Source organism: Budorcas taxicolor, chromosome 13, assembly GCF_023091745.1.
Source record: "Budorcas taxicolor isolate Tak-1 chromosome 13, Takin1.1, whole genome shotgun sequence".
Taxonomy (NCBI): Eukaryota; Metazoa; Chordata; class Mammalia; order Artiodactyla; family Bovidae; genus Budorcas; species Budorcas taxicolor.
The window spans coordinates 54,393,065-54,418,845 of record NC_068922.1 but is presented as its reverse complement, the minus strand read 5'-3'; the positions used below and the strand labels follow the sequence as shown (position 1 = coordinate 54,418,845).

The 25,781-nt window shown below is 51.9% G+C and overlaps 1 protein-coding gene across 1 annotated transcript; it reads left to right on the top strand.

Moving 5' to 3' along the window:
* The first annotated feature begins 19,625 nt into the window (after positions 1-19,625).
* MRGBP (MRG domain binding protein) lies at positions 19,626-23,117 on the top strand. Its single transcript, XM_052651228.1, has 5 exons — positions 19,626-19,773; positions 20,288-20,409; positions 22,129-22,210; positions 22,446-22,520; positions 22,930-23,117. Exons 1-5 carry the CDS (start codon positions 19,626-19,628, stop codon positions 23,115-23,117), a joined length of 615 nt encoding a protein of 204 aa, XP_052507188.1.
* The last annotated feature ends 2,664 nt before the right edge of the window (positions 23,118-25,781 follow it).

Genomic DNA, 25,781 nt, shown 5'->3' with positions numbered 1-25,781 from the left:
CACCTGAGCAGAGGGACCCAGTCCACCCCTGGCCTCTCCAGGTAGGAGCAGGCCTGGCCCACCAGCGGCACTCGGCAAGTATTTGCCAAATTAGGCAAATCTATATGGGCTGAAATGGAACATATTTGCAATCAATGGTTGTGTTAAAAATAAAGTGAAGGGCCTGCAGCAGACAGAGTGGGCTTCCATTTGGGCTTTTTTTTTTTAAAACAAGGGGAATTACAAATGGAAAACCAAGCTTCGGGGAAGAGGGCATGGATGGCTTCTCCACACAGACTTTTTAGCCAGAATGTTCTTTACCATGTCATGATTAGCTGCTTTTATAATAATCATCCTCATTAGCATAGAAATGCTATTTATATTCTCCAGTTCTTTATGATGAAAAATGTCAAACCTATAGAAAGGCTGAGCGAGTGTACAGTGGGCACCTGGATGCACACCAGCTGGATTCAACAATCGTGAATTAAAAATTCTGCATTTTCTTTTAAGTCTGCTGGGAGGTCAGAGATCAGGACACAGCAGGAGGGAAAGCTGGGCCTGGGGGGTACATAAGTGCTAGAAGAGGATGGGGGACAGGAGGTGCTGATGCAGCGGGAGGGGAATGGGGGGGAATGGGGGTGGGACAGGGTGACTGAAAGCCCCCAGCATCCCGGCCTGAGGACCAGGTGACAAGGCAGGAGAGAGGGGCAGATCCATGCCCACTGCAGCCACCTCCAGGTCTGGGGGCTCCCCCTCGTGGCTGCTTCTCTGGGGGAGCTCCTGACCAGGAAACAGAGGCACCTCCCCCACAGCCCCCAGTGGGGCCTCAGGGCACGTTGCCTCTGTTGAGGACTTTGTCAGTCAGTTGTGATGTGTCAGGTTCTTGGGAAGAGATGACAAGTGCTGAAATCTCCCCCAGAGGAGTCACAGTATCGTTGCTCACTGTCTCAGGCTGGGCAGCCTTATGCGCCACGGATTTCAGGAACTGGGAGGATCCACAGTGCAGCGGAGCACCAAGGCCATGGGGGCAGCTGGCCAGGGATGGGCTTCTTCCTTGAGCCCCCCTCCGCCTGGTACACCCATGGAATTGGGCTTCTGTGTCCAGGCTCAGACCACGGGGACCCCACCTTCCCCCAGCCTCCCCAGGATGACACGTCCAGCAGCTTCCCTGAGGCCTCAGAAGACAGCAACACCCACATTTCTCCTCCAGCTCCATGACCAGAAAGTAGATTCTCCTTAATTACTTGGAAATTTCAGACAAAGGCAAAGCCCAACTTCCCGCATCCCTGGTGAGGACAGTCATCACAGCGAGTAGGGCTGGGCCAGACGGGCTCCAGTGCCCAACAGACAGGAAGCAGCCCATGTTACCATGGAGGGGACAGGCTCACAGCCCTCCACCCTGCCTGGGACCAGGGGGACTGCTATCCACTTCTCAGACCCCGAGCCTCAGATGGAGGAACTGAAGGGCCTGTAATGGGGCACAGCCTGTCTTGGACAGACTGACGCCAGGAGCTGCTGGGCTCTGAGCCCCTCATTCGCCTCGATCCCAGGAAGGCCTGACACTGCCATCTGTTCTGACTTAACCAGCTCTGTACGAACGGCCGCCCTGCCCCAGCCTCACACAAACCTGAGATCAAGGAGGGTGTGTGTGGGTGCCCTTGACAAGGAAGGGCAGGGGCCCTGGGACCCAGTTACAGAACTGGAGCCCTGGCGATGGGGGCTTCTCAGAAGAGAGCTGCATAGGGACCCTTCCTGGAAGTACCTCAGCCCTCCCACCCATCCATCCCCCATGGGGTGGCCTTCCCACCTGCTGAGGCTGATCCAGCTGGTGACAATCAGTGTGACCCCCCTTCCCAGCATGGGGCCTGGACTGGAGGGACAGAGTTGGAGAGCAGGGGACCCCACCTGCCCCAGCACCCCTGCTCCCTGTCAGTTTGGGGAGCCCTGACACCTGAGCCAGCTAGGATCCCTTCTGCTGCCTCCCAACACACAAACAAAGGAGAAGACACAGGACGGAAGAAAGGCCTCCAGCCAGGATGGGCGTGAGCTCTCTCACGGAGAGTTTTCAAAGCCTCAGTGCTGTCCTTGAGAATGTACGTGGAAACCTGCCTGCTGGGGCCATCCCAGCCATCCTGCATTGTGCCTCCTCGGATGTGCCAGGAGCTGCCCTGGCTAATGCCGGCAGGAGCTGAGTGCCCAGAGGCGGGCAGGAGTCCTAACCAGGACCCCAGATGAGGTGGGTAACATGCAGCTGTTTGAGGACAGCCCCCACCTTACGCTCCATCCCAGGACCGACCACACTCACAGCCTGCACTGTCCTGGCTCCAGGCGGGCAGGGGCTGCCCAGGATCACAGAGTGGGTTCTGCTGCTGCCAGGAGCCCTGGGGAGCCCAGGCTGAGGCTCGGGGTCCTCCCCTTCCTGTATAAGATGGAGGGACAGGTGGGTCTTCATGACCTCGTTTCTCCAAACAATGTTGGAAGCTTCCAGAAGCACCAGGACCTATCTCTATATGAGTTCTCAGAATCCCAGAGTGGCTCCCATCCCAACAGGCTCCCCACTCCATCGCTGGGGCTATGTGGCCCTTTCAGATATTCCCCCAGTGCTCCCAGGAGACCCCCGGTGACCCCATGAGATCCTCCGAGGGGTCAGCCCCGATAGTGCTCTCATTTCCCCACTGCCTTCCCCTCACCACATGCTGACCACCTCCATCTGTGAAATGGAAAGCATTTGCTTTCACAATGCAGGTTTGGGGAATTAGTTTAATCAGAAAGGCTTGCTCTGAAGTACTGGAAAGGCCAGGATTTGGGAATCAATCATGTATGAAATTACACAATGCTGTTTTTTTAAATGAAACAAAGCCTACTGCTGGTAGGTTTCCTTCACATATCTTCTCCCCCCTTCCATCTCTCTGTATTTTTAAATTTCAAATAATTTCAAACTCGAGTTGTGTGACTCCTATAAGAGTGTTTTGCCCAACCCCACCCCCACCTCCAGACACACGAGGTTGCTGTCTGTCCACATTTGCTTTTCAGCTTCTGTCTCTCTAAGGAGCCTCTCCTGGACTGTCTGAGATCACTGCCTTCGTGGACTTGAATTATTCAACAAAAGTAAAAAGCAAGTTCAGACGGCACAGCTGGTCCAGACGGGAGGATCACAGGGTGACAGCCTCTCCCAGCGGCATCTGGCTGAGCACTGCATTCTCACAGCTGTCTGGGACCCTGCTGGGCCAGGTCCACCTCAGATTCCTCCTATTACCCTCCGTACTCCCTGAGGGCTCTGTCTCAGGGTTTCCTCCTAGGTTTTCCAGGTCCCTGTGGCCTGGTAGTGTGCATGTGCCTGCTAAGTCACTTCAGTCGTGTCTGACTCTGTGCAACCCCATGGACTGTAGCCCACCACGCTCCTCTGTCCCTGGGATTCTCCAGGCAAGAATACTGGCATGGGATGCCATGCCCTCCTCCAGGAGATCTTCCCGACCCAGGGATCGAACCTGCATCTCTTACGTCTCCTATATTGGCAAGTGGTTTCTTTACCACTCTCCCCACCTGGGAAGACCTGTGGTCTGTTCTGTTCAGTTCAGTTCAGTTCAGTCACTCAGTCGTGTCCGACTCTTTGTGACCCCATGAATCACAGCACGCCAGGCGTCCCTGTCCATCACCAACTCCCAGAGTTCACTCAGACTTATGTCCATTGAGTCAGTGATGCCATCCAGCCATCTCATCCTCTGTCGTCTCCTTCTCCTCCTGCCCTCAATCCCTCCCAGCATCAGAATCTTTTCCAATGAGTCAACTCTTCACATGAGGTGGCCAAAGTATTGGAGTTTCAGCTTTAGCATCATTCCTTCTAAAGAAATCCCAGGACTGATCTCCTTCAGAATGGACTGGTTGGATCTCCTTGCAGTCCAAGGGACTCTCAAGAGTCTTCTCCAACACCACACTTCAAAAGCATCAATTCTTCAGCGCTCAGCTTTCTTCACAGTCCAACTCTCACATCCATACATGACCACAGGAAAAACCATAGCCTTGACTAGATGGACCTTAGTTGGCAAAGTAATTAACGTCTCTGCTTTTGAATATGCTATCTAGGTTGGTCATAACTTTTCTTCCAAGGAGTAAGTGTCTTTTAATTTCATGGCTGCAGTCACCATCTGTAGTGATTTTGGAGCCCAAAAGAATAAAGTCTGACACTGTTTCCACTGTTTCCCCATCTATTTCACATGACGTGATGGGACCAGATGCCATGATCTTTGTTTTCTGAATGTTGAGCTTTAAGCCAACTTTTTCACTCTCCACTTTCACTTTCATCAAGAGGCTTTTTAGTTCCTCTTCACTTTCTGCCATAAGGGTGGTGTCATCTGCATATCTGAGGTTATTGATATTTCTCCCAGCAATCTTGATTCCAGCTTGTGTTTCTTCCAGTCCGGCGTTTCTCATGCTGTACTCTGCATAGAAGTTAAATAAGCAGAGTGACAATATACAGCCTTGACGTACTCCTTTTCCTATTTGAAACCAGTCTGTTGTTCCATGTCCAGTTCTAACTGTTGCTTCCTGACCTGCATACAGATTTCTCAAGAGGCAGGTCAGGTGGTCTAGTATTCCCATCTCTTTCAGAATTTTCCACAGTTTATTGTGATCCACACAGTCAAAGGCTTTGGTATAGTCAATAAAGCAGAAATAGATGTTTTTCTGGAATTCTTTTGCTTTTTCCATGATCCAGCGGATGTTGGCAATTTGATCTCTGGTTTCTCCGCCTTTTCTAAATCCAGCTTGAACATCAGGACTTTCACGGTTCATGTATTGCTGAAACCTGGCTTGGAGAATTTTGAGCATTACTTTACTAGCATGTGAGATGAGTGCAATTGTGCGGTAGTTTGAGCATTCTTTGGCATTGCCTTTCTTTGAGACTGGAATGAAGACTGATCTTTTCCAGTCCTGTGGCCACTGCTGAGTTTTCCACATTTGCTGGCATATTGAGTGCAGCACTTTCACAGCATCATCTTTCAGGATTCGAAATAGCACAACTGGAATTCCATCACCCCCACTAGCTTTGTTTGTAGTAATGCTTCCTAAGGCCCACTTGACTTCACATTCCAGGATATCTGGCTCTAGATGAGTGATCATACCATCGTGATTATCTGGGTTGTGAAGATCTTTTTTGTGCAGTTCTTCTGTATATTCTTGCCACCTCTTCTTAATATCTTCTGCTTCTGTTAGGTCCATACCATTTCTGTCCTTTATCAAGCCCATCTTTGCATGAAATGTTCCCTTGGTATCTCTAATTTTCTTGAAGAGATCTCTAATCTTTCCCATTCTGTTCTTTTCCTCTATTTCTTTGCATTGATCACTGAAGACAGCTTTCTTATCTCTCCTTTCTATTCTTTGGAACTCTGCATTCAGATGCTTATATCTTTCCTTTTCTCCTTTGTTTTTTACCTCTCTTCTTTGCAAAGCTATTTGTAAGGCCTCCCCAGACAGCCACTTTGCTTTTTTGCATTTCTTTTCCATGGGGATGGTCTTGATCCCTGTCTCCTGTACAATGTCACGAACTTCATTCCATAGTTCATCAGGCACTCTATTTGTCAGATCTAGGCCCTTAAATCTATTTCTTATTTCCACTGTATAATCATAAGGGATTTGATTTAGGTTATACCTGAATGGTCTAGTGGTTTTCCCTGCTTTCTTCAATTTAAGTCTGAATTTGGTAAGGAGGAGTTCATGATCTGAGCCACAGTCAGCTCCTGGTCTTGACTATATAGAGCTTCTCCATCTTTGGCTGCATAGAATACAATCAATCTGATTTCGGTGTTGACCATCTGGTGATGTCCATGTGTAGAGTCTTCTCTTGTGTTGTTGGAAGAGGGTGTTTGCTATGACCAGTGCATTTTCTTGGCAAAACTCTATTAGTCTTTGCCCTGCTTCATTCCGCATTCTAAGGCCAAATTTGCCTGTTACTCCAGGTGTTTCTTGACTTCCTACTTTTGCATTCCAGTCCCCTATAATGAAAAGGACATCTTTTTTTGGGTGTTAGTTCTAAAAGGTCTTGTAGGTCTTCATAGAACCATTCAACTTCAGCTTCTTCAGCATTACTGGTTGGGGCATAGGCTTGGATTACTGTGATATTGAATGGTTCGCCTTGGAAACGAACAGAGATCATTCTGTCGTTTTTGAGATTGCATCCAAGTACTGCATTTTGGACTCTTTTGTTGACCATGATGGCTACTACATTTCTTCTGAGGGATTCCTGCCCGCAGTAGTAGATATAATGGTCATCTGAGTTAAATTCACCCATTCCAGTCCATTTTAGTTCGCTGATTCCTAGAATGTAGCCGTTCACTCTTGCCATCTCTTGTTTGACCACTTCCAATTTGCTTTGATCCATGGACCTGACATTCCAGGTTCCTATGCAATATTGCTCTTTACAGCATTGGACCTTGCTTCTATCACCAGTCACATCCACAGCTGGGTATTGTTTTTGCTTTGGCTCCATCCCTTCATTCTTTCTGGAGTTATTTCTCCACTGATCTCCAGTAGCATATTGGGCACCTACTGACCTGGGGAGTTCCTCTTTCAGTATCCCATCATTTTGCCTTTTCATACTGTTCATGGGGTTTTAAGGCAAGAATACTGAAGTGGTTTGCCATTCCCTTCTCCAGTGGACCACATTCTGTCAGACCTCTCCACCATGACCCGCTCGTCTTGGGTTGCCCCGCGGGCATGGCTTAGTTTCACTGAGTTAGATAAGGCTGTGGTCCTAGTATGATTAGATTGACTAGTTTTCTGTGAGTATGGTTTCAGTGTGTCTGCCCTCCGATGTCCTCTTGCAACACCTACCATCTTACTTGGGTTTCTCTTACCTTGGGCGTGGGATATCTTTTCACAGCTGCTCCAGCCAAGCGCAGCCGCTTCTCCTTACCTTGGACGAGGGGTATCTCCTCACCGCCGCCCTTCCTGACCTTCAACGTGGGATAGCCCCTCTAGGCCCCCCTGTGCCCTCGCAGCCACGGCTCCTCGGGTGCGGGGTGGCTCCTCTCTGCCATCAGCCCTGGCCTCGGACGCGAGGTAGCTCCTCCTGGCTGCCGCCCCTGACCTCGGACACGGGGTAGCTCCTCTCAGCCCTTTCTGTGCCGTCACAGCCTGGCATTCTCGGCCCTGCCCCTGACCTCGGACGTGGGGTAACTCCTCTCAGCCGTGCTTAGTGCACCGATCACAGCCACCTGCGCTTAGTGGTCTGTTAGTGTCCCCCAAAACTTCATGTGTTGAAACCCTAACCAGCAAGGTGACATGTTAGAAGGTGGGGCCTTTGGGGGTGATGAGGTCATGAGGATGGAGCCCCACGATGGCATTAGTGCCTTTGTAAAATGGACCCCAGAGTTCTCCCTTACCCCCTCCACCTCTCAAGGACGCCAGGAGAAGATTCTTCTGTACAGCTGGGAAGAGGCCTCACCAGGACCCACCTGTGCCAGCCCCCTGATCTCAGGCCCCCAGGCTCCAGGGTTGTGAGAAATAAACATCAGTTGCGGATAAGACCCCAAGAGTATAGGGCGCATTGCCGCGGCCCAAGCTAAGACACAAGGGGACTGTGAGAACCTTAAATCTGCTGTCATCTTTATTTTGTGATTTTTCAGTGTTGCACATGTTCTCAACAATGGTAGATTTGCGGCAGATGCTCCTTCCTGACACCACCCCCCCTCATTTCCCTTGGTCAGAGTGTCACTTTCCATCTTGTACGGGATGCCTTTGAACTCTCAAGAGCACAGTGGAGCCTGGAGACTGTCCACCCACCCCTGCCGCCAGTCACCACATCCCATCACATATCTGATCCAGGACTTTTGCCTTCCGCTCCATGACACAGTCAAGACTTCCTCTTTGGTCAACAGAGATTCTAACCAGGTAATGCTGATCCACAGTACCTAAAGTTTATGATGATGAAGATATTATTTTCTGAGAAGTCTGGTGTTGTGTTAGGCCCGGGATAGGGATGCAGGTCCATCGCTACCCCCCACCAAGCACCTGCGCCTGTTCTCCCCTCAGGGGTCACATCTGGCTTGCGTACCCCACACAGCCTCTTTCCGGAAGCTGTTGTGCCCAGGGAGGCCATGAGCCTGGCAGCACCTGGTCCCTAAGCTTGAAGAACACACAGGCTGGCTGGCTCCAGTTTAGCATCAGTATCCCTGTGAACATCGACGGTCAGAGGCAGCCATCACTCTGGCTCTGAGTCTCTAGGGGCCAGGCCTATTCCTCTTCTTAAACCCCTGTCTTTTGTTCTTGTCCCTGGGTCTCGAGAGGTCACCAGGAGAGGCCTTTTGCGTCAGTCCTGCCTGGCATCCCTGAGCCCAGTGGGCACCTCTTTGCTGCCCTGCATTGTGTCCGTATTTGAGCTGCAGTTCATACCCAACCAGGGCCCATGCTCACGACCCGACCCTCGAAGCCCATGTCCTCCCTTCTCAAAGTGGACAGAAACCAGGCCGAGGCCCAGATGCTGTGGCACTCAGGTCCATAAAAAGTGTGGAGCAGAAGGGATCTTAATGCATAGTGACTTTTCTTGCTGTTGAAAGAATCGCTCCTTTACAAAGACAACATTCGCCATTCTTCACATTGACCCAAAGAATCACTTCCTTCTGCTGTTTTTGTGCAAGGAAGCAGAGCTGGCTTCTGGAAACTGAATTACTGGGAAAGATTTCATCATTCTGAATACATTCCGGCCTGGCCAGTGCCACTGAAACTTACTTGAGAGCCAAAATAACTGGTCACCCCGGCACAGCCTTCACAGCATCTCTCGATCATCACATCACCATCCTGCGGCAAGTCTGAAGTCGTAATTGTCCCTGGGCTCCAGCAGATCCAAGCAGATGAGAATAACTGTGGAAAATGATGCTTGACTCACCATCAGCAGTGGGAAACCTTCATTTAAAAGAAGAGAACAGAGTGTGAGGGGATCAGGAGGGCCTCTGGGGGGGCAGACGCAGTGCTGAAGTGGCTCTGAGTCATCTTGGGGACAGGGGTCTTCACACCTGACTTCAGTGAAATGCCAGCCTCCGGAGATCAAGGTCTGCTCCTTGCCCACCCTCCCGGGGTGGGACTACATAACGGGAAAAGCTGAGAATGAAGCCTGTTGTCAGCAGTCACACCCAACTCTGTTTTCACTTCTGCACCTGGGAGCCCCCTCCCCACACCTCAAACCCCCCAGCCCTCAGCCATGATCCTCTCTCCAGAAGACACTCCTGCCAAGGGGTCCCTGGGACCACAGGAGGAAGGGGGAAGGGAAGGGGAAAAGTGCTGTCCCAGGGGCCCCACCCTTAGAGAGGTAAGAAGTGGGGGTGGGTGCTCTGGTGTCACAGGAACAGAGCACACAGCCTGGCCCCTCACCTGGAATACCCAGCCCGTCTCATTTCCCCACCACAAAGGGGATGGTGATAGCCCCTGGCCGAGAAACCCTCCCTCCACTTCCTGTCTGCTCAGTCCCTGCTGTCACAGGTGAGGCGACCAGTTCTCACAGCTGCAACACACCAGCCAGACAAAGACCATTCCAGCAGGACCGGCTCCAATGACAGCCAGCTGTGACCCAGGGCTGTGACAGGCACACATCCCACGACAGGCAAAGTGTGCAGTCACTTCCCCCAAGAGACCAGAAAATAAAGATGATAAGAAGCAGCTCAGTTCATTCCCCACTTCGCTGGAAGGAGCAAGGGAGGCAGTCGGGGGGCATCTCCCACCAAGGTCCCCTCCGAGACCTCTGAGGGGGGGAGCTGTGTGTACGTGCATGTGTGTGCACGCACATGTGTGTGTGCACATGTGGGCATGCATATGCACGTGGAGGCAGAGCCTGCACTGCTGACAAGTCCCAGGTGAGGCCAAGGCTGCTGGCAAGAGGCCAATCGAGCGGCCCAGGTCCATCAGAACTTGCACACCCTCCCACAGGCCCAGGGACTCGAGGAGCACACATGGGCAGGCTTCCAGGTGGCTTTTCCTGGCACAAACAAGCTGAGAATCCGTCCCTCAAGAAGGATGGCTTGCACCCTTCCTGGGGCCCTGGGCCCCTACAGTACCAGGGCCTGGCAGCCAGGACCTGGCTCCCCCTGGCTGTCCTCAGTCCCCTCTACACATCCTAATGAGCCCCCCATAGAGCCAGGGCCAGCCTGTCTCTCACTCTGCGTCACTTCAGTGGGAGGCCAATGGAACACCATGGACCTGGCAGCTGCAGCCCAGAAGATGATTCAAAGGCAGCTGGATCATCAGATAAAATATGGGATGCCTGGTTAACCTTGAACTTTGCATAAACTGTGGGTAATTTGGGGCATAAGTCTATCCTGTGCAGTGTTTGGGGCATATGTATACTGCCAAGTTATTCATTGTTTATCTGAAATTCAGATTTGACTGAGCATCCTCTGTTCTTACAAGTTGAATCTGGCAACCTCCCCAAAAGAAGCCAACCTCCCAGTCAGGAGAGACCAGCAACTGAGCCTTGGGCCCTCCGGGTGGCCTGGTGGGAACTGTACGAGGGAAGGGTGCTAACCACGGAGGCTGGCTCAGCGCGCAGGACAGCCATCCCCAGGGTCATCACAGTGATTCCTTGTGTCCCTAGTCTGAGGAATTGGACTTCCTTTTCAAATCACCCTAACTGGCTCCCTTGGGTGGGCCAGGTCCCAAAGAACAGGAAACCCCTTCTCTCAGTCCCTGCCTGCAGGAGCCTAGGTTTGAGTCTAAATAGTGGGTGGGAAGTGCCCCCTAGAGGCGTAATGTGGGGATGCAGGAGCCTGCCCTTGCAGGCTCCTCAGCCCAGGGACTAGGGTGACAGCTGTCCTCCAGGTCCAGATTTCAGGATGAGGCCGGATGACCGCCGTGGTTGAGCAGATTGATGTGGGCAAGCAGGACCCCCAGCAACCCCCCAGCTCCTCCTCCCAGGTCTCGGCCTGGGGACCAGAGGGAGGCCCCTGTGGTGGCAACCTGGGACCTGACAGTTGAAGTCCGGGCAGGAGAGAGACAGGCAAAGGTGGGGACATTAGTGGCCCCTGGGCACAGGAGGACCAGAATAGGCCTGCCTGGCTAAGAGGAAGCTAAGAGGAAGGGGTCACAGGAGGGTGGCTTCTGGAGCCCAGGTCCTGTCCTTGACTAGGGAACTGTGGCAAGGTTGCTGATGGTGGATAGATAGAAAGGTAGATAGGTTGTAGCTTTATTTCTTTTCAAAGTTTGTTTTCAATACAAAGTACCTTTTGCTCTTTATCCATTCTCTGTGGATTCTGTTCCCTTATCTTGGGGCTTACTTCCACAAGGCTTCCTCCTCACCACACACATGTGCACACACACTCACTCACACCCCCACCACGCACTTCATGTCAGATTCCCCTCTCCCCACAAGCCTCTCCCAGAGCTTCCTCCCTCAGCCCATCTGCAGCCCCCAAGGGTGTGCCCACATACCTCCCACCTTACACAGGAAGGGCAGGGAAGCCACATAGCTCCTCACACACACAGGGTGCAACGACTTCGGCCTCACGGCTGTCATGTGACTCTACCTGCTCCCTCACTGTCAGATGGGGAGGAAGCTCAACGTCATTTTCCCTTAATTAACTTTTACTGAAGTATAATTGATGTACAGTATTATATGTTATAGGTGTACAATATGTGCTTAATCACCCAGTCATGTCTGACTCGTTGTGACCCCATGAACAGAGGAGCCCACCAGGCTCCTCTGTTCATGGGATTCTCCAGGCAAGAATACTGGACTGGGTTGCCATTTCCTTCCTCAAGGTGTACAATATAGTTGTTTATAATTTTTAAAGTTTATACTCCATTTATAGTTTTTATAAAATATTGGCTAATTCCCTGTGTTGAATAATGTGTTTGTGTAACGTATTTTATACATAGTGGTTGGTCCCTCTTAATCCCCTGCCCCTGTATTTCCTCTCCCCACTTCCCTCTCCCCACTGGTAACTGCTAGTTTATTCTCTATATCTGCATCTGCTTCTTTTTGTTACAGTCACTAGTTTGTCTCATTTCTTAGATTCCACATATAATTGATAACATACAGTGTATCCTTCTTCGTCTGACTTAGTTTCTTTCACTTAACATAATATCCTCCAGGTCCATCCATGTGGCTGCAAATGGCAAAATATCATTAATTTTTATGGCTAAGTAGTATACCATTATATACATATACACATACACATACATATACCAGTTCAGTCAGTTCAGTCACTCAGTCATGTCTGACTCTTTGCGACCCCATGGACTGCAACACGCCAGGCTTCCCTGTCCATCAACAACTCCCAGAGCTTGCTCAAACTCATGTCCATCAAGTTGCTGATGCCATTCAACCACCTTATCCTTTTATCTTATCCCCTTCTCCTCCTGCCTTCAATCTTTCCCAGCATCAGGGTCTTTTTCAATGAGTCAGTTTTTTGCATCAGGCAGCCAAAGTATTGGAGTTTCAGCTTCAGCATCAGTCCTTCCAATGAATATTCAGGACTGATTTCCTTTAGGATGGACTGGCTGGATCTCTCTGCAGTCCAAGGGACTCTCAAGAGTCTTCTCCAACACCACTGTTCAAAAGCATCAATTCTTCAGTGCTCAGCTTTCTTTATAGTCCAACTCTCACATCCATACATGACTACTGGAAAAACCATAGCTTTAACTAGATGGACCTTTGTCAGCAAGGTAATGTCTCTGCTTTTTAATCTGCTGTCAAGATTGATGATAGCTTTTCTTTCAAGGAGCAAACATCTTTTAATTTCATGGCTGCAGTCACCATCTGCAATGATTTTGGAGCCCCCAAAATAAAGTCTATCATTGTTTCCATTGCTTCCCTGTCTACTTGCCATGAAGTGATGGGACCAGATGCCATGATCTTAGTCTTTTGAATGTTGAGCTTTAAGCCAAACTTTTCACTCTCCTCTTTCACTTTCATCAAGAGGCTCTTTAGTTCTCTCTATACATATACACCACATCTTCTTTATACATTCATCTATTGTTGAAGACTTGGGTTGCTTTCATGTCTTGGCAATTGTAAATGATGCTGTTATCAGCGTGCATGTACCTTTTCAAATTAGTGTTTTTGTTTTGTTTTGCTTTGGATATATACCCAGGAGTGGGATTGCTGGGTCATATGGTAGTTCTGTTTTTAGTTTTTTGAGAAACCTCCATACTGTTGTCCACAATGGCTGCACTAATTTAATTTCCACCAACAGTGTACAAGGGTTCCCATTTCCCCACATCCTTGACAACAGTTGTTTGGTTCAGTTGAGTTCAGTCACTCAGTTGTGTCTAACTCTTTGCGATCCCATGGACTGCAGCATGCCAGGCCTCCCTGTCCATCACCTCCCAGAGTCCACTCAAACTCATGTCCATTGAGTCGGTGATGCCATCCAACCACCTCATCCTCTACTGTCCCCTTCTCCTCCTGCCTTCAATCATTCCCAGCATCAGCGTCTTTTCCAGTTAGTTGACTCTTCACCTCAGGTGGCCAAAGTTTTGGAGTTTCAGCTTCAGCATCAGTCCTTCCAACGAATATTCAGAACTGATCTCCTTTAGGATGGACTGGTTGGATCTCCTTGCACTCCAAGGGACTCTCAAGAGCCTTCTCCAACACCACAGTTCAAAAGCTTCAATACTTCAACACTCAGCTTTCTTTATAGTCCAACTCACATCCATACATGACCACAGGAAAAACCTTAGCCTTGACTAGACGGATGTTTGTTGGCAAAGTAATGTTTTTGCTTTTTAATATGCTCTCTAGGTTGGTCATAAATTTTCTTCCAAGGAGCAAGTGCTTTTTAATTTCATGGCTGCAGTCACCATCTGCAGTGATTTTGGAGCCTCCCACAAATAAAGTTTGTCACTGTTTCCATTGTTTCCCCATCTATATGCCATGAAGTGATGGGACCAGATGCCATGATCTTAGTTTTCTGAACGTTGAGTTTTAAGCCATCTTTTTCACTCTCCTCTTTCACTTTCATCAAGAGGCTCTTCAGTTATTCTTTGCTTTCTGCCATTAGGGTGGTGTCATTTGCATATCTGAGGTTATTGATATTTCTTCCAGCAATCTTGATTCCAGCTTGTGCTTCATCCAGCCCAGCGTTTCTCGTGATGTACTCTACATATAAGTTAAATAAGCAGGGTGACAATATACAGCCTTGACATATTCCTTTCCCTATTTGGAGCCAGTCTGTTGTTCCATGTCCAGTTCTAACTGTTGCTTCCTGACCTACATACAGATTTCTCAAGAGGCAGGTCAGGTGGTCTAGTATTCCCATCTCTTTCAGAATTTTCAAGTTTGTTGTGATCCACACAGTCAAAGCCCTTGGTGTAGCCAATAAAGCAGAAGTAGATGTTTTTCTGGAACTCTCTTGCTTTTTCCATGATCCAGCGGATACTGGCAATTTGATCTCTGGTTTCTCTGCCTTTTCTAAATCCAGCTTGAACATCTGGAAGTTCATGATTCACGTACTGTTGAAGCCTTGCTTGGAGAATTTTGAGCATTACTTTGCTAGCATGTGAGATGGATGCAATTGTGCGGTAGTTTGAGCATTCTTTGGCATTGCCTTTCTTTGAGACTGGAATGAAGACTGATCTTTTCCAGTCCTATGGCCACTGCTGAGTTTTCCACATTTGCTGGCATATTGAGTGCAGCACTTTCACAGCACCATCTTTTAGGATTTGAAATAGCTCAGCTGGCATTCCATCACCTCCACTAGCTTTGTTCGTAGTGATGCTTCCTAAGGCCCACTTGACTTCACATTCCAGGATGTCTGGCTCTAGGTGAGTGATCACACCATCGTGATTATCTAGGTCATGAAGATCTTTTTTGTACAGTTCTTCTGTGTATTCTTGCCACCGCTTCTTAATAGCTTCTGCTTCTGTTAGGTCCATACTATTCCTGTCCTTTATCAAGCCCATCTTTGCATGAAATGTTCCCTTGGTATCTCTAATTTTCTTGAAGAGATCTCTAGTCTTTCCCATCCTATTGTTTTCCTGTTTCTTTGCATTGATCACCGAGGAAGGCTTTCTTATCTCTCCTTTCTATTCTTTGGAACTCTGCATTCAAATGGGTATATTTTTCCTTTTCTCCTTTGCCCTTTGCTTCTTTTCTTTTCACAGGTATTTTCAAGGCCTCCTCAGACAACCACTTTGCCTTTTTGTATTTCTTTCCTTGGGGATGGTCTTGATCCCTGCCTCCTATACAATGTCATGAACCTCTGTCCATAGATCCTCAGGCATTCTGTCAGATTTAATCCCTTGAATCTATTTCCCACTTACACTGTATAATTGTATGGGATTTGATTTAGGTCATACCTGAATGGTCTAGTGGTTTCCCCACTTTCTTCAATTTAAGTCTGAATTTGGCAATAAGGAGTTCATGACCTGAGCCACAGTCAGCTCAGTCTTGTTTTTGCTGACTGTATAGAGCTTCTCCATCTTTGGCTGCAAAGACTATAATCAATCTGATTTTGGTATTGACCATTTGGTGATGTCCATGTGTAGAGTCTTCTCTTGTGTTGTTGGAAGAGGGTGTTTGCTATGACCAGTGCATTCTCTTGGCAAAACCCTATTAGCCTCTGCCCTGCTTCATTCTGTACTCCAAGGCCAAATTTGTCTGTTACTCCAGGTGTTTCTTGACTTCCTACTTTTGCATTCCAGTCCCCTATAATGAAAAGGACATCTTTTTTGGGTGTTAGTTCTAGAAGGTCTTGTAGGTCTTTATAGAACCATTCAGCTTCTTCAGCATTAGTGGTTGGGGCATAGACTTGGATTACTGTGATATTTGCCTTGGAAATGAACAGAGATCATTCTGTTGTTATTTGTGTTCTTTTTGATGACAGCCATTCTGACAGGTGTGGGTAATATTGTGGTTTTGACTTGCATTTCCCTGATGATTGGTGACATGAGCATCTTTCCATGTGTCTGTTGGCTATCTGCATTTTTTCTTTAGAAAAATGTCAATTCAGTTCTTCTTGCCTTTTTAAAATCAAGTTATTTGTTTCTGATGCTAAATTGTGTGAGCTATTTATGTATGTTGGATATTAACTCCTTATCAGTCATGTCATTTGCAAATACTTTCTCCCATTCGGTAGATTGTCTTTTTGTTCGGTCAATGGTTCTCTTTGCTGTGCAAAAGCTGTTAAGTTTAATTAAGTCTGACTTGTTTATTTTTGCCTTTGTTTCCTTTTCTTTAGGAGACTGATGCCCCCCAAATCACTATGATTTATGCCAAAAAGATTTCTTCTTATGTTTTCCTCTAGGATTTTTATGATTTCTGGTCTTATATTTAGGTCTTTAACCCATTTTGAGTTTATTTTTTTATGTGGTGTGAGAAAACTTTATAAACACATTCTATTTACCCATAGCTGTCCATTTTCCCAGCACCACTTATTGAAGAGACCTGTCCTCCACTGTATATTCTTGCCTCTATTGTTATAAATTAATTGATCATAATTGTGCAGGTTTATGTCTGCACTTTCTATCCAGTTCTGTTGATCCATGTGTCCGTTTTGTGGCAGTACCATATTGTTTTGATGACTGTAGCTTCACAGTATAGTCTAGTGTCAGGACATATGATTCCTCCAGATTCATTCTTCTTTCTCAGGATTATTTTGGCTATTTGGGTTCTTCATGTTTCTGTACAAAATTTTAAATTAATTCTGTGAAAAGTAACAGTTGGTATTTTGATCCAATGTCTTCTTTGCTGGGGGAAGAGCTGCCCATCTTCCACCCCTCCCAGGGCTCTGGAGGTCTAGGTGCCCAGAACTTTTGGTGCAAGCCCTTGGTCTTAGCTGATCCCTGCAGTATGTGTCCAGAGTGGGTCCAGGAGAGGTGTCTGAGCCATGTCAGGATCAGGGACCCTTGTGCACTGAGATCAGGAGTGAGGGGCTCACAGTCAGGTTCCCATTGCACCTGTGGCCTCTTTCTGAAGTTCTGCCATGTCCTCATCCCCAGGGAAGCTCCCTTCTCTCCTGCTCCTTCACATAAGATCTTACATCTTCTTCAGTGTGCTCCTCCAACTATGGGCTCCCAGCAGACAGGGCCCCCACCCAGGCCCTCCCCACACCCCTGTGCCAAGCTCTCAGGAGGCAGTTATTGATCAATGATCACCTGGTGACCGCCTCCTTCCCCAACAGCTGTTTCATCCCTCACAACACCTACCCCTTGCTTTTGTAACCAGGTGGGAAGAAACTGACCTTAACAGAGGAATTTTCACAGCAGCTCTCTACTCACGGATTAAACGGGCTTCCTTCAGCTCCAACTCTCATGATCACCCCAGAAGGATACACAGGTGGCCCACACACATCTCTCTACCCAGTTGCACTTCTTTGGAACACTTTTTCTTCTGTATGTTATTCTGAGGCGGCTCATCCTAAATAGGGCTTCCCAAGTGGCACTCGGAGAAGGCAATGGCACCCCACTCCAGTACTCTTGCCTGGAAAATCCCATGGACAGAGGAGCCTGGTAGGCTGCAGTCCATGGGGTCGCTAAGGGTCGGACACGACTGAGCGACTTCACTTTCACTTTTCATTTTCATGCATTGGAGAAGGAAATGGCAACCCACTCCAGTGTTCTTGCCTGAAGAATCCCAGGGACGGGGGAGCCTGGTGGGCTGCCGTCTATGGGGTGGCACAGAGTCGGACACGACTGAAGTGACTTAGCAGCAGCAACACATTCTAAATAAGTTCCAGGTGGCCCAGTGTCCCACACTGGATCACCAATGCAGTAATCTGAAGCCCGACATCTGATTCATCACAACCCAGAGGCTGAAGGTGCAGGCACAGTGTTCAGATTCCTGAATCCTGCCTCAGTCTGGCTCCAGTTGTACTCATGTCTGTCGGACACAAAGAAATGAGCCAAATCACTGGGATTAGGCAAAGTCCTGGCAGCTGAGCATGGCATTTAGCTCCATCCTGACACTGGGCACAGAGGTGGGCTCGATACTCATGGGTAGAGACGGTCCCACACAAACCTGGTGAAGCAGACAAATGGGCAGTACCCAGGAGGCTTCATGTAAGAAAGATGTGGAGAAGGCAGTTTCCTTTTGCCCAGATCATCCAACCTGTCTTTCTGCATCAAGTCTGATTGCAGATACACATTCTAGAATCTGCCTGGAATGAAAGGAACCAGGTGTCTATGGACCACAGCTGCTGGCTGAACACAGCTCAGCTACAGTGGCCACCAGAGAGGACCAAAACACAGCCCAGCACCCAGGTGACCCCGGGCAGGAGGAAGAGATTGCATGAGAGGCACAGATGGGCTGAGGCTGTCTTGTGAGCATCAGGGGTAGCTTCCGAGAGGAGGAGGCTCTCCATATTGAAGAAGGCAGGAATTGGGTGGGGATAGAATGAGCAGAAGGTGGACCTGGTGGAGGAGCAGGGACCCTGAAGTGTCTGGGAAGTGTAGGGAGATTAATGATGAGGGCCACTGTCTGTTAGCACTTTCTGTGTGACAGAGCCCGAGTGAAGTGGCTTTGGGCTGTGCTCCATTCCACCTCACAGCAAGCCCTGAGGGGAGCCCCACTTGTGGGTCAGAGAGAGGAAAGAAGCACAGGCCCAGCAAAGTCACAATGTCCCTCCACATCCTGGCTCCAGGACAGCCGGTGGCACTGGGTCACCGAAATCCTCCCTGGGCCACATGTCCCCACTCTGTGGGGACTGGCATCACCAGCAGCGCTCTTCACACAAGGGAGGACAAGACTGAGTCCCCACTGTTCCGGGGGTGAGGCTGGCCAGAGCAGTTCCGAATGCCCGCTAAGAAGCGCGAGCGTGTGCCCAGGGCACCCCAGGATAAGGCGCCGCCGTTAGTTGCACTGCACGGAGGACACCTGCGGCCTGGAGAGGCTCAGCGTTTTGCCTGGCTCACACGGCTGGCAAGCCGCAGAGCCAGAAAGGGACCCGGAAGGCCGACCCTCTGTCTACACCCAGGGGGAGACGAAGAGCAAGAGCGCTCTCCGCCTTGGGTAACCGTCCCGGGCACCGCGTGGGCGTGGCCTGACGGAGAAGGGCCGGGGAGAAGCCCTCGGGGGCGGGGATGGGGCGGGGCGGGGCGGGGAGGAGCCGGCGGTCTTGATTGGGCGCAGCTTTGAGCTTGTCACCTGACTGCCCAGGCCGGCAGCCCCACTGGCCCCGCCCCTCCCGACGAGGGTTAACCCCCAGGGCCCAATGCTGGTCACCCTGGAGGCCCCGGGCGGGAAGGCTGTACCCCGACGTCCCTGCCCCGGTGTGCAGGAGCCTCTCTGTGCAGCGCTCAGGCCAAGGGTCAGCTGGAGGCAGTGGAAGCCCTTGGAGCCCCCACTCGCAGGAACTGTAGGTTGCCTGTTCTTTTTCTTCTTTGCTTCTTACTGAGGTGCAGCTTGCAATCCCGCCATCGTAAGCGCAGAGTTCAGCGGGGTTTACCCCGAGCTGTGCAGCCACGGGCACAATCTAATTTAGGGCATTTCCATCCATCTACGCAAACCCACTCCTTCGCCTGATCCGCCTGCTCTGCCGGCGCTGCGCCGCGGGACCGTGCCGCCTGGGGGCGCGGCGACCCAGAGCTCAGCTGCGCCTGCGCCTGCGCCGCGGGAGAGTCCGAGAGCGAGCCCGTCGAGCGCGCGCCCACGCCGCGAGTGCGCCTGCGCGGAGCTCGTGGCCGTGCCCGCTCCCGCCCAGGGCTCGTCGCTGGGCGGCGGGGCCATGGGGGAGGCCGAGGTGGGCGGCGGCGGCGCGGCCGGCGACAAGGGCCCTGGGGAGGCTGCCACCAGCCCGGCCGAGGAGACGGTGGTGTGGAGCCCCGAGGTGGAGGTGTGCCTCTTCCACGCCATGCTGGGCCACAAGCCCGTCGGTGAGCAGAGCGCCGCGCCGGGGCGGCCCACCCGCGTGGGGGCGGGGCGGCCGGCAACGGTCGGGGACGCGCGCTGGGCGGGGCCTCCTGCGCTTGCACCCCGCCGACCGTGCCCTCACCTGCGCACCCTGCCCCCACCTGCACACCTCACCCCCACCTGCGCACCCCATCCATGCTTCCTCCAGCAGTCCCCCACTCCTGCCCACGCTGCCCCCTTCTATACCCTACCCCCACCCGACTCTGCCCCCTTCCTGTGCCCAGCCACCCATCCCGGCTGACTCCAGCCCTCACGTGCACCCCCACCCCTGTGCCCTCGTTACACCTCCGCTGCACACCCCTGCCTTTTCCTCTCCCACCTCTCTCCGCTGCACCTCCTACCTCCTCCACCCTCCACCTTTGCCTCCCTACACCCTTGCAACCACTGCCCGCTCTCTCCCCCTTGTCCCCTACCTCTCTTCTCTACCCTACCAGCTGGCCTACCCCTGCCCCACAAGCCGACCCCTTCCTTCTGCAGGGGTGAACCGGCACTTCCACATGATCTGTATCCGAGACAAGTTCAGCCAGAACATCGGTCGGCAGGTCCCATCCAAGGTCATCTGGGACCACCTGAGCACCATGTATGACATGCAGGCACTGGTGAGCTGGACCCCCGCAGACAGAGCTGCTGGCAGGGAGCCCCCTCCACACCGCCTACCCTGCCTTTGTCCGCCCCCCCCGCAACCAGGTCCTGGCCTCAGGGACCTTGGCATCCAGGATGTCCCACAGGTGACCAGTTGTTAAACAAGATAGCTCTGGGTAGTTTTATGAAAGCACAAGCTTGGTGACAGTAGCTAGTTATTGCACTGAATCTACCTTAGATTTGGGGGGGGAGTTGAGGTTCAGTTAAGATCTTTCCAGGAGATAACTAGGGAGCTGAGGCCTGTGTGGGAGGGGGCTCTTAGGTTGTCAGCCCTGTGGAAACCTCCCGAGTGCTGTAAGCAGGGAGGTGACCGGGTCTGAGTCACATTGAGATGAACATGGTGGCTTCTGTGAGAACCAGGCCAACCGGAAGGCCACCCTCAGGGAACCCCCAGATGCTGGGTCTGAGGGAGAGCAGGTCAACTTGGTAACCAGGACAGCAGAAAAGACAGGTGGGTGTTCCCTGCAGAGGAACAGCAGGAGTCAGGGCCCCGTGGCAGCAGGCGTCAGGACTCGGGGCTGCGCCCGCACCCCACCCTGTGCCCCTCCCCCCTCCCTCCCTCCCACCCTGAGCTTCTAAGTGAAGCTCAGACCCTCTCGTGTCCTTGACCCTCACCACCACAAGTTCCCTGCTGGCCTTGGGCAAGTCGTTTGCATCTCCTTGTCCCAAGGCAGAGAAGGGGGAGAAATGACAGTGCTGCTCTGACCCCCAGCCTGCAGTTAGCACCCAGGAACTCGAGGTCAAGCTGTTGAACTGAAGCAGGCCGCCCAAAGGGCTGTGCCCACCCGTTGGGGCACTGCTCCCCCAGAATTCCAGTGTTCAGCAGCTTGACAGGACCCCCATGCTTGTCATGTTGGGGTGTCACCTGGCCCCCAGATGCTTCCTGCATCTCCACGCCAGGCTGGGGCCCAAAGCTGGACACAGAGGCAAGTATGGCAGGGCCCCTGTCCTGGGGGGCCTTTGGTGCGGTAGACAGGACAGATGGCTCTCAAGTGCAGACGCTGGCTCAGAGGGTGCTGAGGCAGTGATGCCCCGTACAGGGTATGGTGATACTCTGCTGTGGGGGCCACCAGGGAGGCTCTCAGTCCAGGACAGGTGGCCCTTCCTTTCTCAGTTCCTTGGACCCCAGCACCGCTATAGAGCTGATGCCATGGTCACCTGCGACCTTGTAAATATGGGTCTGTGGATCTCACCCCACAGGATGACCATGGGCCCGGGAGCTCTCGGGGTTTGTGAAGCTCCCAGCTGGCAGTTGGCACACTTACTGACCACCTGGCTTGCAGCTCAGCTCCCAAGTTGGGGACTAGAAGCCCTGTCTCCTGAATCCCCTCCCAACCCAGAGACCCTTCCCACCAGCTCACCTTTCCCTTTGTCTGGTGGTGGTGTTTCTGGCTCTCTGTCCCTCCAGGCCTACGTGATCTGGGGAACAAGTGGAGCCTGGCGAGCATTCCTGGTGGCTCCTCCATTTTGCTTTGTTTGCCTGGTTTCCACGAGAGAGAACAAAGGCCTCAGGCCCCACGCCTGCCCACTGCAGCCCCTCGGGACAGCCATCTATGCTCATTGGTCACTCCTGAGTTGGCTCTTACATCTCTAGTCACATTTTCTTTTAAATGTGATATTTAAAATCATATTTCCTTCTTTGCTTCTAAAAAAAAAAAAACCTTGTTTGTCATCAGCACGAGTCTGAGATTCTTCCATTCCCAAATCCAGAGAGGAACTTCATCCTTCCAGAAGAAATCATTCAAGAAGTCCGAGAAGGTATGACTCGGGCAAGGGCAGATTTGGGAATGGGAAAAGGTGTCAGGGTGAAGGTCACGAGCCTCAGAGAGTGAGGGTCACTGGTTGGGTGGTGCTCACCCTCCAGGATGGGGCGGTCTGGGGGCCTCCAGGACAGGGGCAGACACCTCCCAAGTCGTCTGAGCCACTGTGGTCAGACGGGGCCACGGCACTCAGCATTGCGGGCTCCAGGTCATCATTGGTCATCTCCCCACAGGAAAAGTAATCATCGAGGAGGAAATGAAAGAGGAAATGAAAGAAGATGTGGACCCCCACAACGGGGCTGATGATGGTAAGTGTGGAGCTTGCCCTCCCACCCTGGGGCCCCAGGGGCATGGACCCTAGCCCAGCGAGGCCTCCCCATGACTAGCAATGGGGTCATTCGTCTGTCTCAGCAGCTGAGAAGGCAGCTTCCGTCTGCTCGGAGAGAGCCTCTCACACAAGGGGAGTCACTCTCGGAGCCAACCTGGGGGGTGGGGGTGCAGGAGGCTCCCCGACTAAAGTAGAATGGGTGGCAGCCTTCTCAGTGCAGGGCGAACCCCGAGAAGCAAAGATGGGCACAGCCATGCAGGCACCCCCAGCTAGGGAGGAGCCTTTTGGGGTCAATGTCATGTACATAGGTATAGATTTTTGTAACTGAACAGGAAGATGAAATAAAATTTTGGATATTCTGTTTTCAGCCAAATGATTTTGTCTCCCAGTTTTTTCATCTTCAGGAAGCTTGGGGAAAGCAACAGAAAAGTCCAGCAAAGACAAAGAAAAGAACAACTCGGACTTGGGGTCCAAAGAGGGGCCAGACAAGCGGAAGCGCAGCCGGGTCACCGACAAAGTCCTGACCGCCAACAGCAACCCCTCCAGCCCCAGCGCGGCCAAGCGGCGCCGGACGTAGATACTCGCAGCAGGCGGGTGCTGTGGTCTCCAGGCAGTGGGAGGGTCAAATGCCACTGGCCCTGCTGCCTGACCTCAGGAGCCAGCTCCTGAGGTGCCACTCAGACCGTCTGAGCTCGGATGGCCCCCAACGCCCAGGACGGGTCCCACTCAGATGCTGAGACCCGGGACGTGAGAGCCCAGGCCGCGTCCTCTCTGGACACTCGTGGGTTCCATCGCATTGGCTCAGCTGCACCTGGGGCCAAGCGTTGGCATGGGCCTGAGGACCAGGCTGCGTGGGCAGAGAGCGGGCACAGCAAGCAATAAATCGTGGACTGCCTCTCTGCTCTGAGGGGCCCGGGTCTTCCCGTTTCTCCGTCTATCCACCGGTCAAAGGCTCGCTCTCAACTGACTGCAGCCTCAAGGGAGCGTCAGGCCGCAGGCGCCGGCCCTTCCACCACCAGGGAGACTGAGAACTGGGTACTTTGCCTCATTCACCTGTACTGTAATGATGTATATAATTTGATTGGTATTTCACTATTTAATTTTTAAGAAGCCTATTTTACTAGGGTTTTATATGAAAAAAGTACTGCAGAAGTTGAACCTGTGTTGTATTTTTTGCTGAGATGTTTTGTTTTAAGGTAACAGACTACTGAGATACTTTTCACTCAGTTTTTATATGCCAGATACAGAGAATTTGTAGCGGTTATTTTTGTATTCTCAAGTCACTCCACTCGCAAACAGACCAAACGAATGAGCAGAGGGAGGCAGGCCGAGGGCGGATGCAGCCTGGGCACCAGGCTGACCGAGACACACTTGCTTTTGACTGAGGGACATTAAAGCACAAAAAAGCAACTGGAGTTGTGTGATTCTGATACCACGGTTAACTTTTCTTATAGTAGGAGGTTGTCTTTTTCCAAGATTTATAGCTGAAGCTAGGCTTTGATGTACTTGGATCACTTGATACAATGAATATACAAACTAGTAACAGGTCTAGAGTGGCTACTTTGTTGCATGTGAGCATCCCTTCAAATAAAAACTGAAGAGAGGCACCCAGTCCGGAGTGGTGCCTGGTGGGGGTAGTGCTTGCTTCCCCCCAGCATGAGAACTGGGGCGGAGCTCAGGCCTCCCACGTGAGAGAGGAGGCACTCACCCTCATCCTGACAAACCAGGAGGACACTGGTGCCACCCCTCCCCCCAACATCAGCCACAGGCGGTTGGAAATCTCTGAGCGCATGGGGCTCCGTGGGCTGAGAGGTGGCCCGGTGGGGGTCGGAGGCCGGCACCTGCTGCCCCAGTAGGGCCCACAGTGCCTGGCACGGAGTGTCTTCGTATCAGGTCTACTGATGCTGAGCAGCCCTGGCCTTCCGTCCTGACTGCCCTGTGCAGGATGCTGAGGCAGAAGCTTACACCCCAGTCAGACCTGGTGCCTAAGGGCCCCATGGGGTGAGATTTCAGGAGAAGATCACACTTTCAGAGGGGCCTCCTACCACAGGGAGTGGCATCTAGATGGCACCGTGGTGCAGTCAAGTGTGACTGGCACTTGTAAAGCAGAAGCTGGGCCCCATCTGAGAACAAGTAATGTGTGTGGCAGCAGGCAGTATGGGAGGCTGTGCTCTGAGTGATGCAGCCTGGGGCTACAGCCCTGTGTCCTCCAGTACATGCTTGTCTGTTTTCTGGTAGAGGTGGGGGGTCCTGCCCACCTACCCAAGTGCTCTCAGAGCACCCCAGCACCCATCTGTGCCTCATCAGAGGGCCCCATCCCTCCAGAAGTCACAGGCAGGCTCTAGTCAGCCAGCTGCAAGTCAGCTAAGAAGTCCAGGCCTGTGGCCACAGTCTGCAATAGGCCAGCCCCACACAATGCCTGGCAGCTTGCCTCTGTTGCCTGCTCTTTGGGACACACCCTGGCCATCAGTGGAAGAAGATTTGCAGAAATGCCCAGAACTCCACACCTTTGGGGGAGTCACCACTGTCCTTGAAGGTTGTCCAGGCGAGATGGTACCCAGAGAGGTAACGGAGGTTGGTAAGCCTGCAAAGAGTTGGCACCAGCATGAAGAAGGGTCTTCAGCCATGCCTATGGACAAGACTGGCAGGTTCTGTCCAGCTCTGAGCTGTCCCCAGCTCAAGGACTGTCACATCCTTGGGCATACCAACCTGAGGCCTGGCAGCCTGCAGGATTGGGCAGGGCCTCAATCTCTGTTGACCAGCCCTGAGGGTGACCCCGGGTCATTCCTGTCTCTGGGTGTCTGGGTCTTTACCTGCTGCCTCCAAGTCAGTGACGGCAGCACCCGTGCTGTCTTACAACCATTACCTGCAGCAAAGGGGACAGCAGGTCAGGCCCACGAGGACACTGCACTATGGGACTCTCAGACAACTTGGGGGTATCCTCCTAGGGGCACACTTCTGGGGGACATCTGCTACAGACAACCCCAGGGGGGGCACCCTTCAGGGGGACACCCTCCCTGAGGTCATCCTTGGGGGGATCATGGTGCAGAGAGGTGCCCTGCAGGGGAGGGTGTTCGGAGGGGAAGGGAGGTTCTGGGGATGCTCTGGGGGACCTCCTCAGGGGGCGGGCTTCCTGTCTACATTCTTCTGAGGAGAACATGGGGGTGGGGCAGTGGTTCTGGACATCTTGCGGGTAGGCGTCCTCCAGGGTGGAGGAGGCCATTCTCCAGAGGAAAAGGGA

Bases quoted from the DNA above. Each gene is read 5' to 3' on its own strand.
- MRGBP (XM_052651228.1), top strand. From the start codon at position 19,626: ATGGGGGAGGCCGAGGTGGGCGGCGGCGGCGCGGCCGGCGACAAGGGC. The intron at 22,211-22,445 runs GTATGACTCGGG...ATCTCCCCACAG, and splicing joins CATTCAAGAAGTCCGAGAAG to GAAAAGTAATCATCGAGGAG. The intron at 22,521-22,929 runs GTAAGTGTGGAG...TTTGTCTCCCAG, and splicing joins CCACAACGGGGCTGATGATG to TTTTTTCATCTTCAGGAAGC.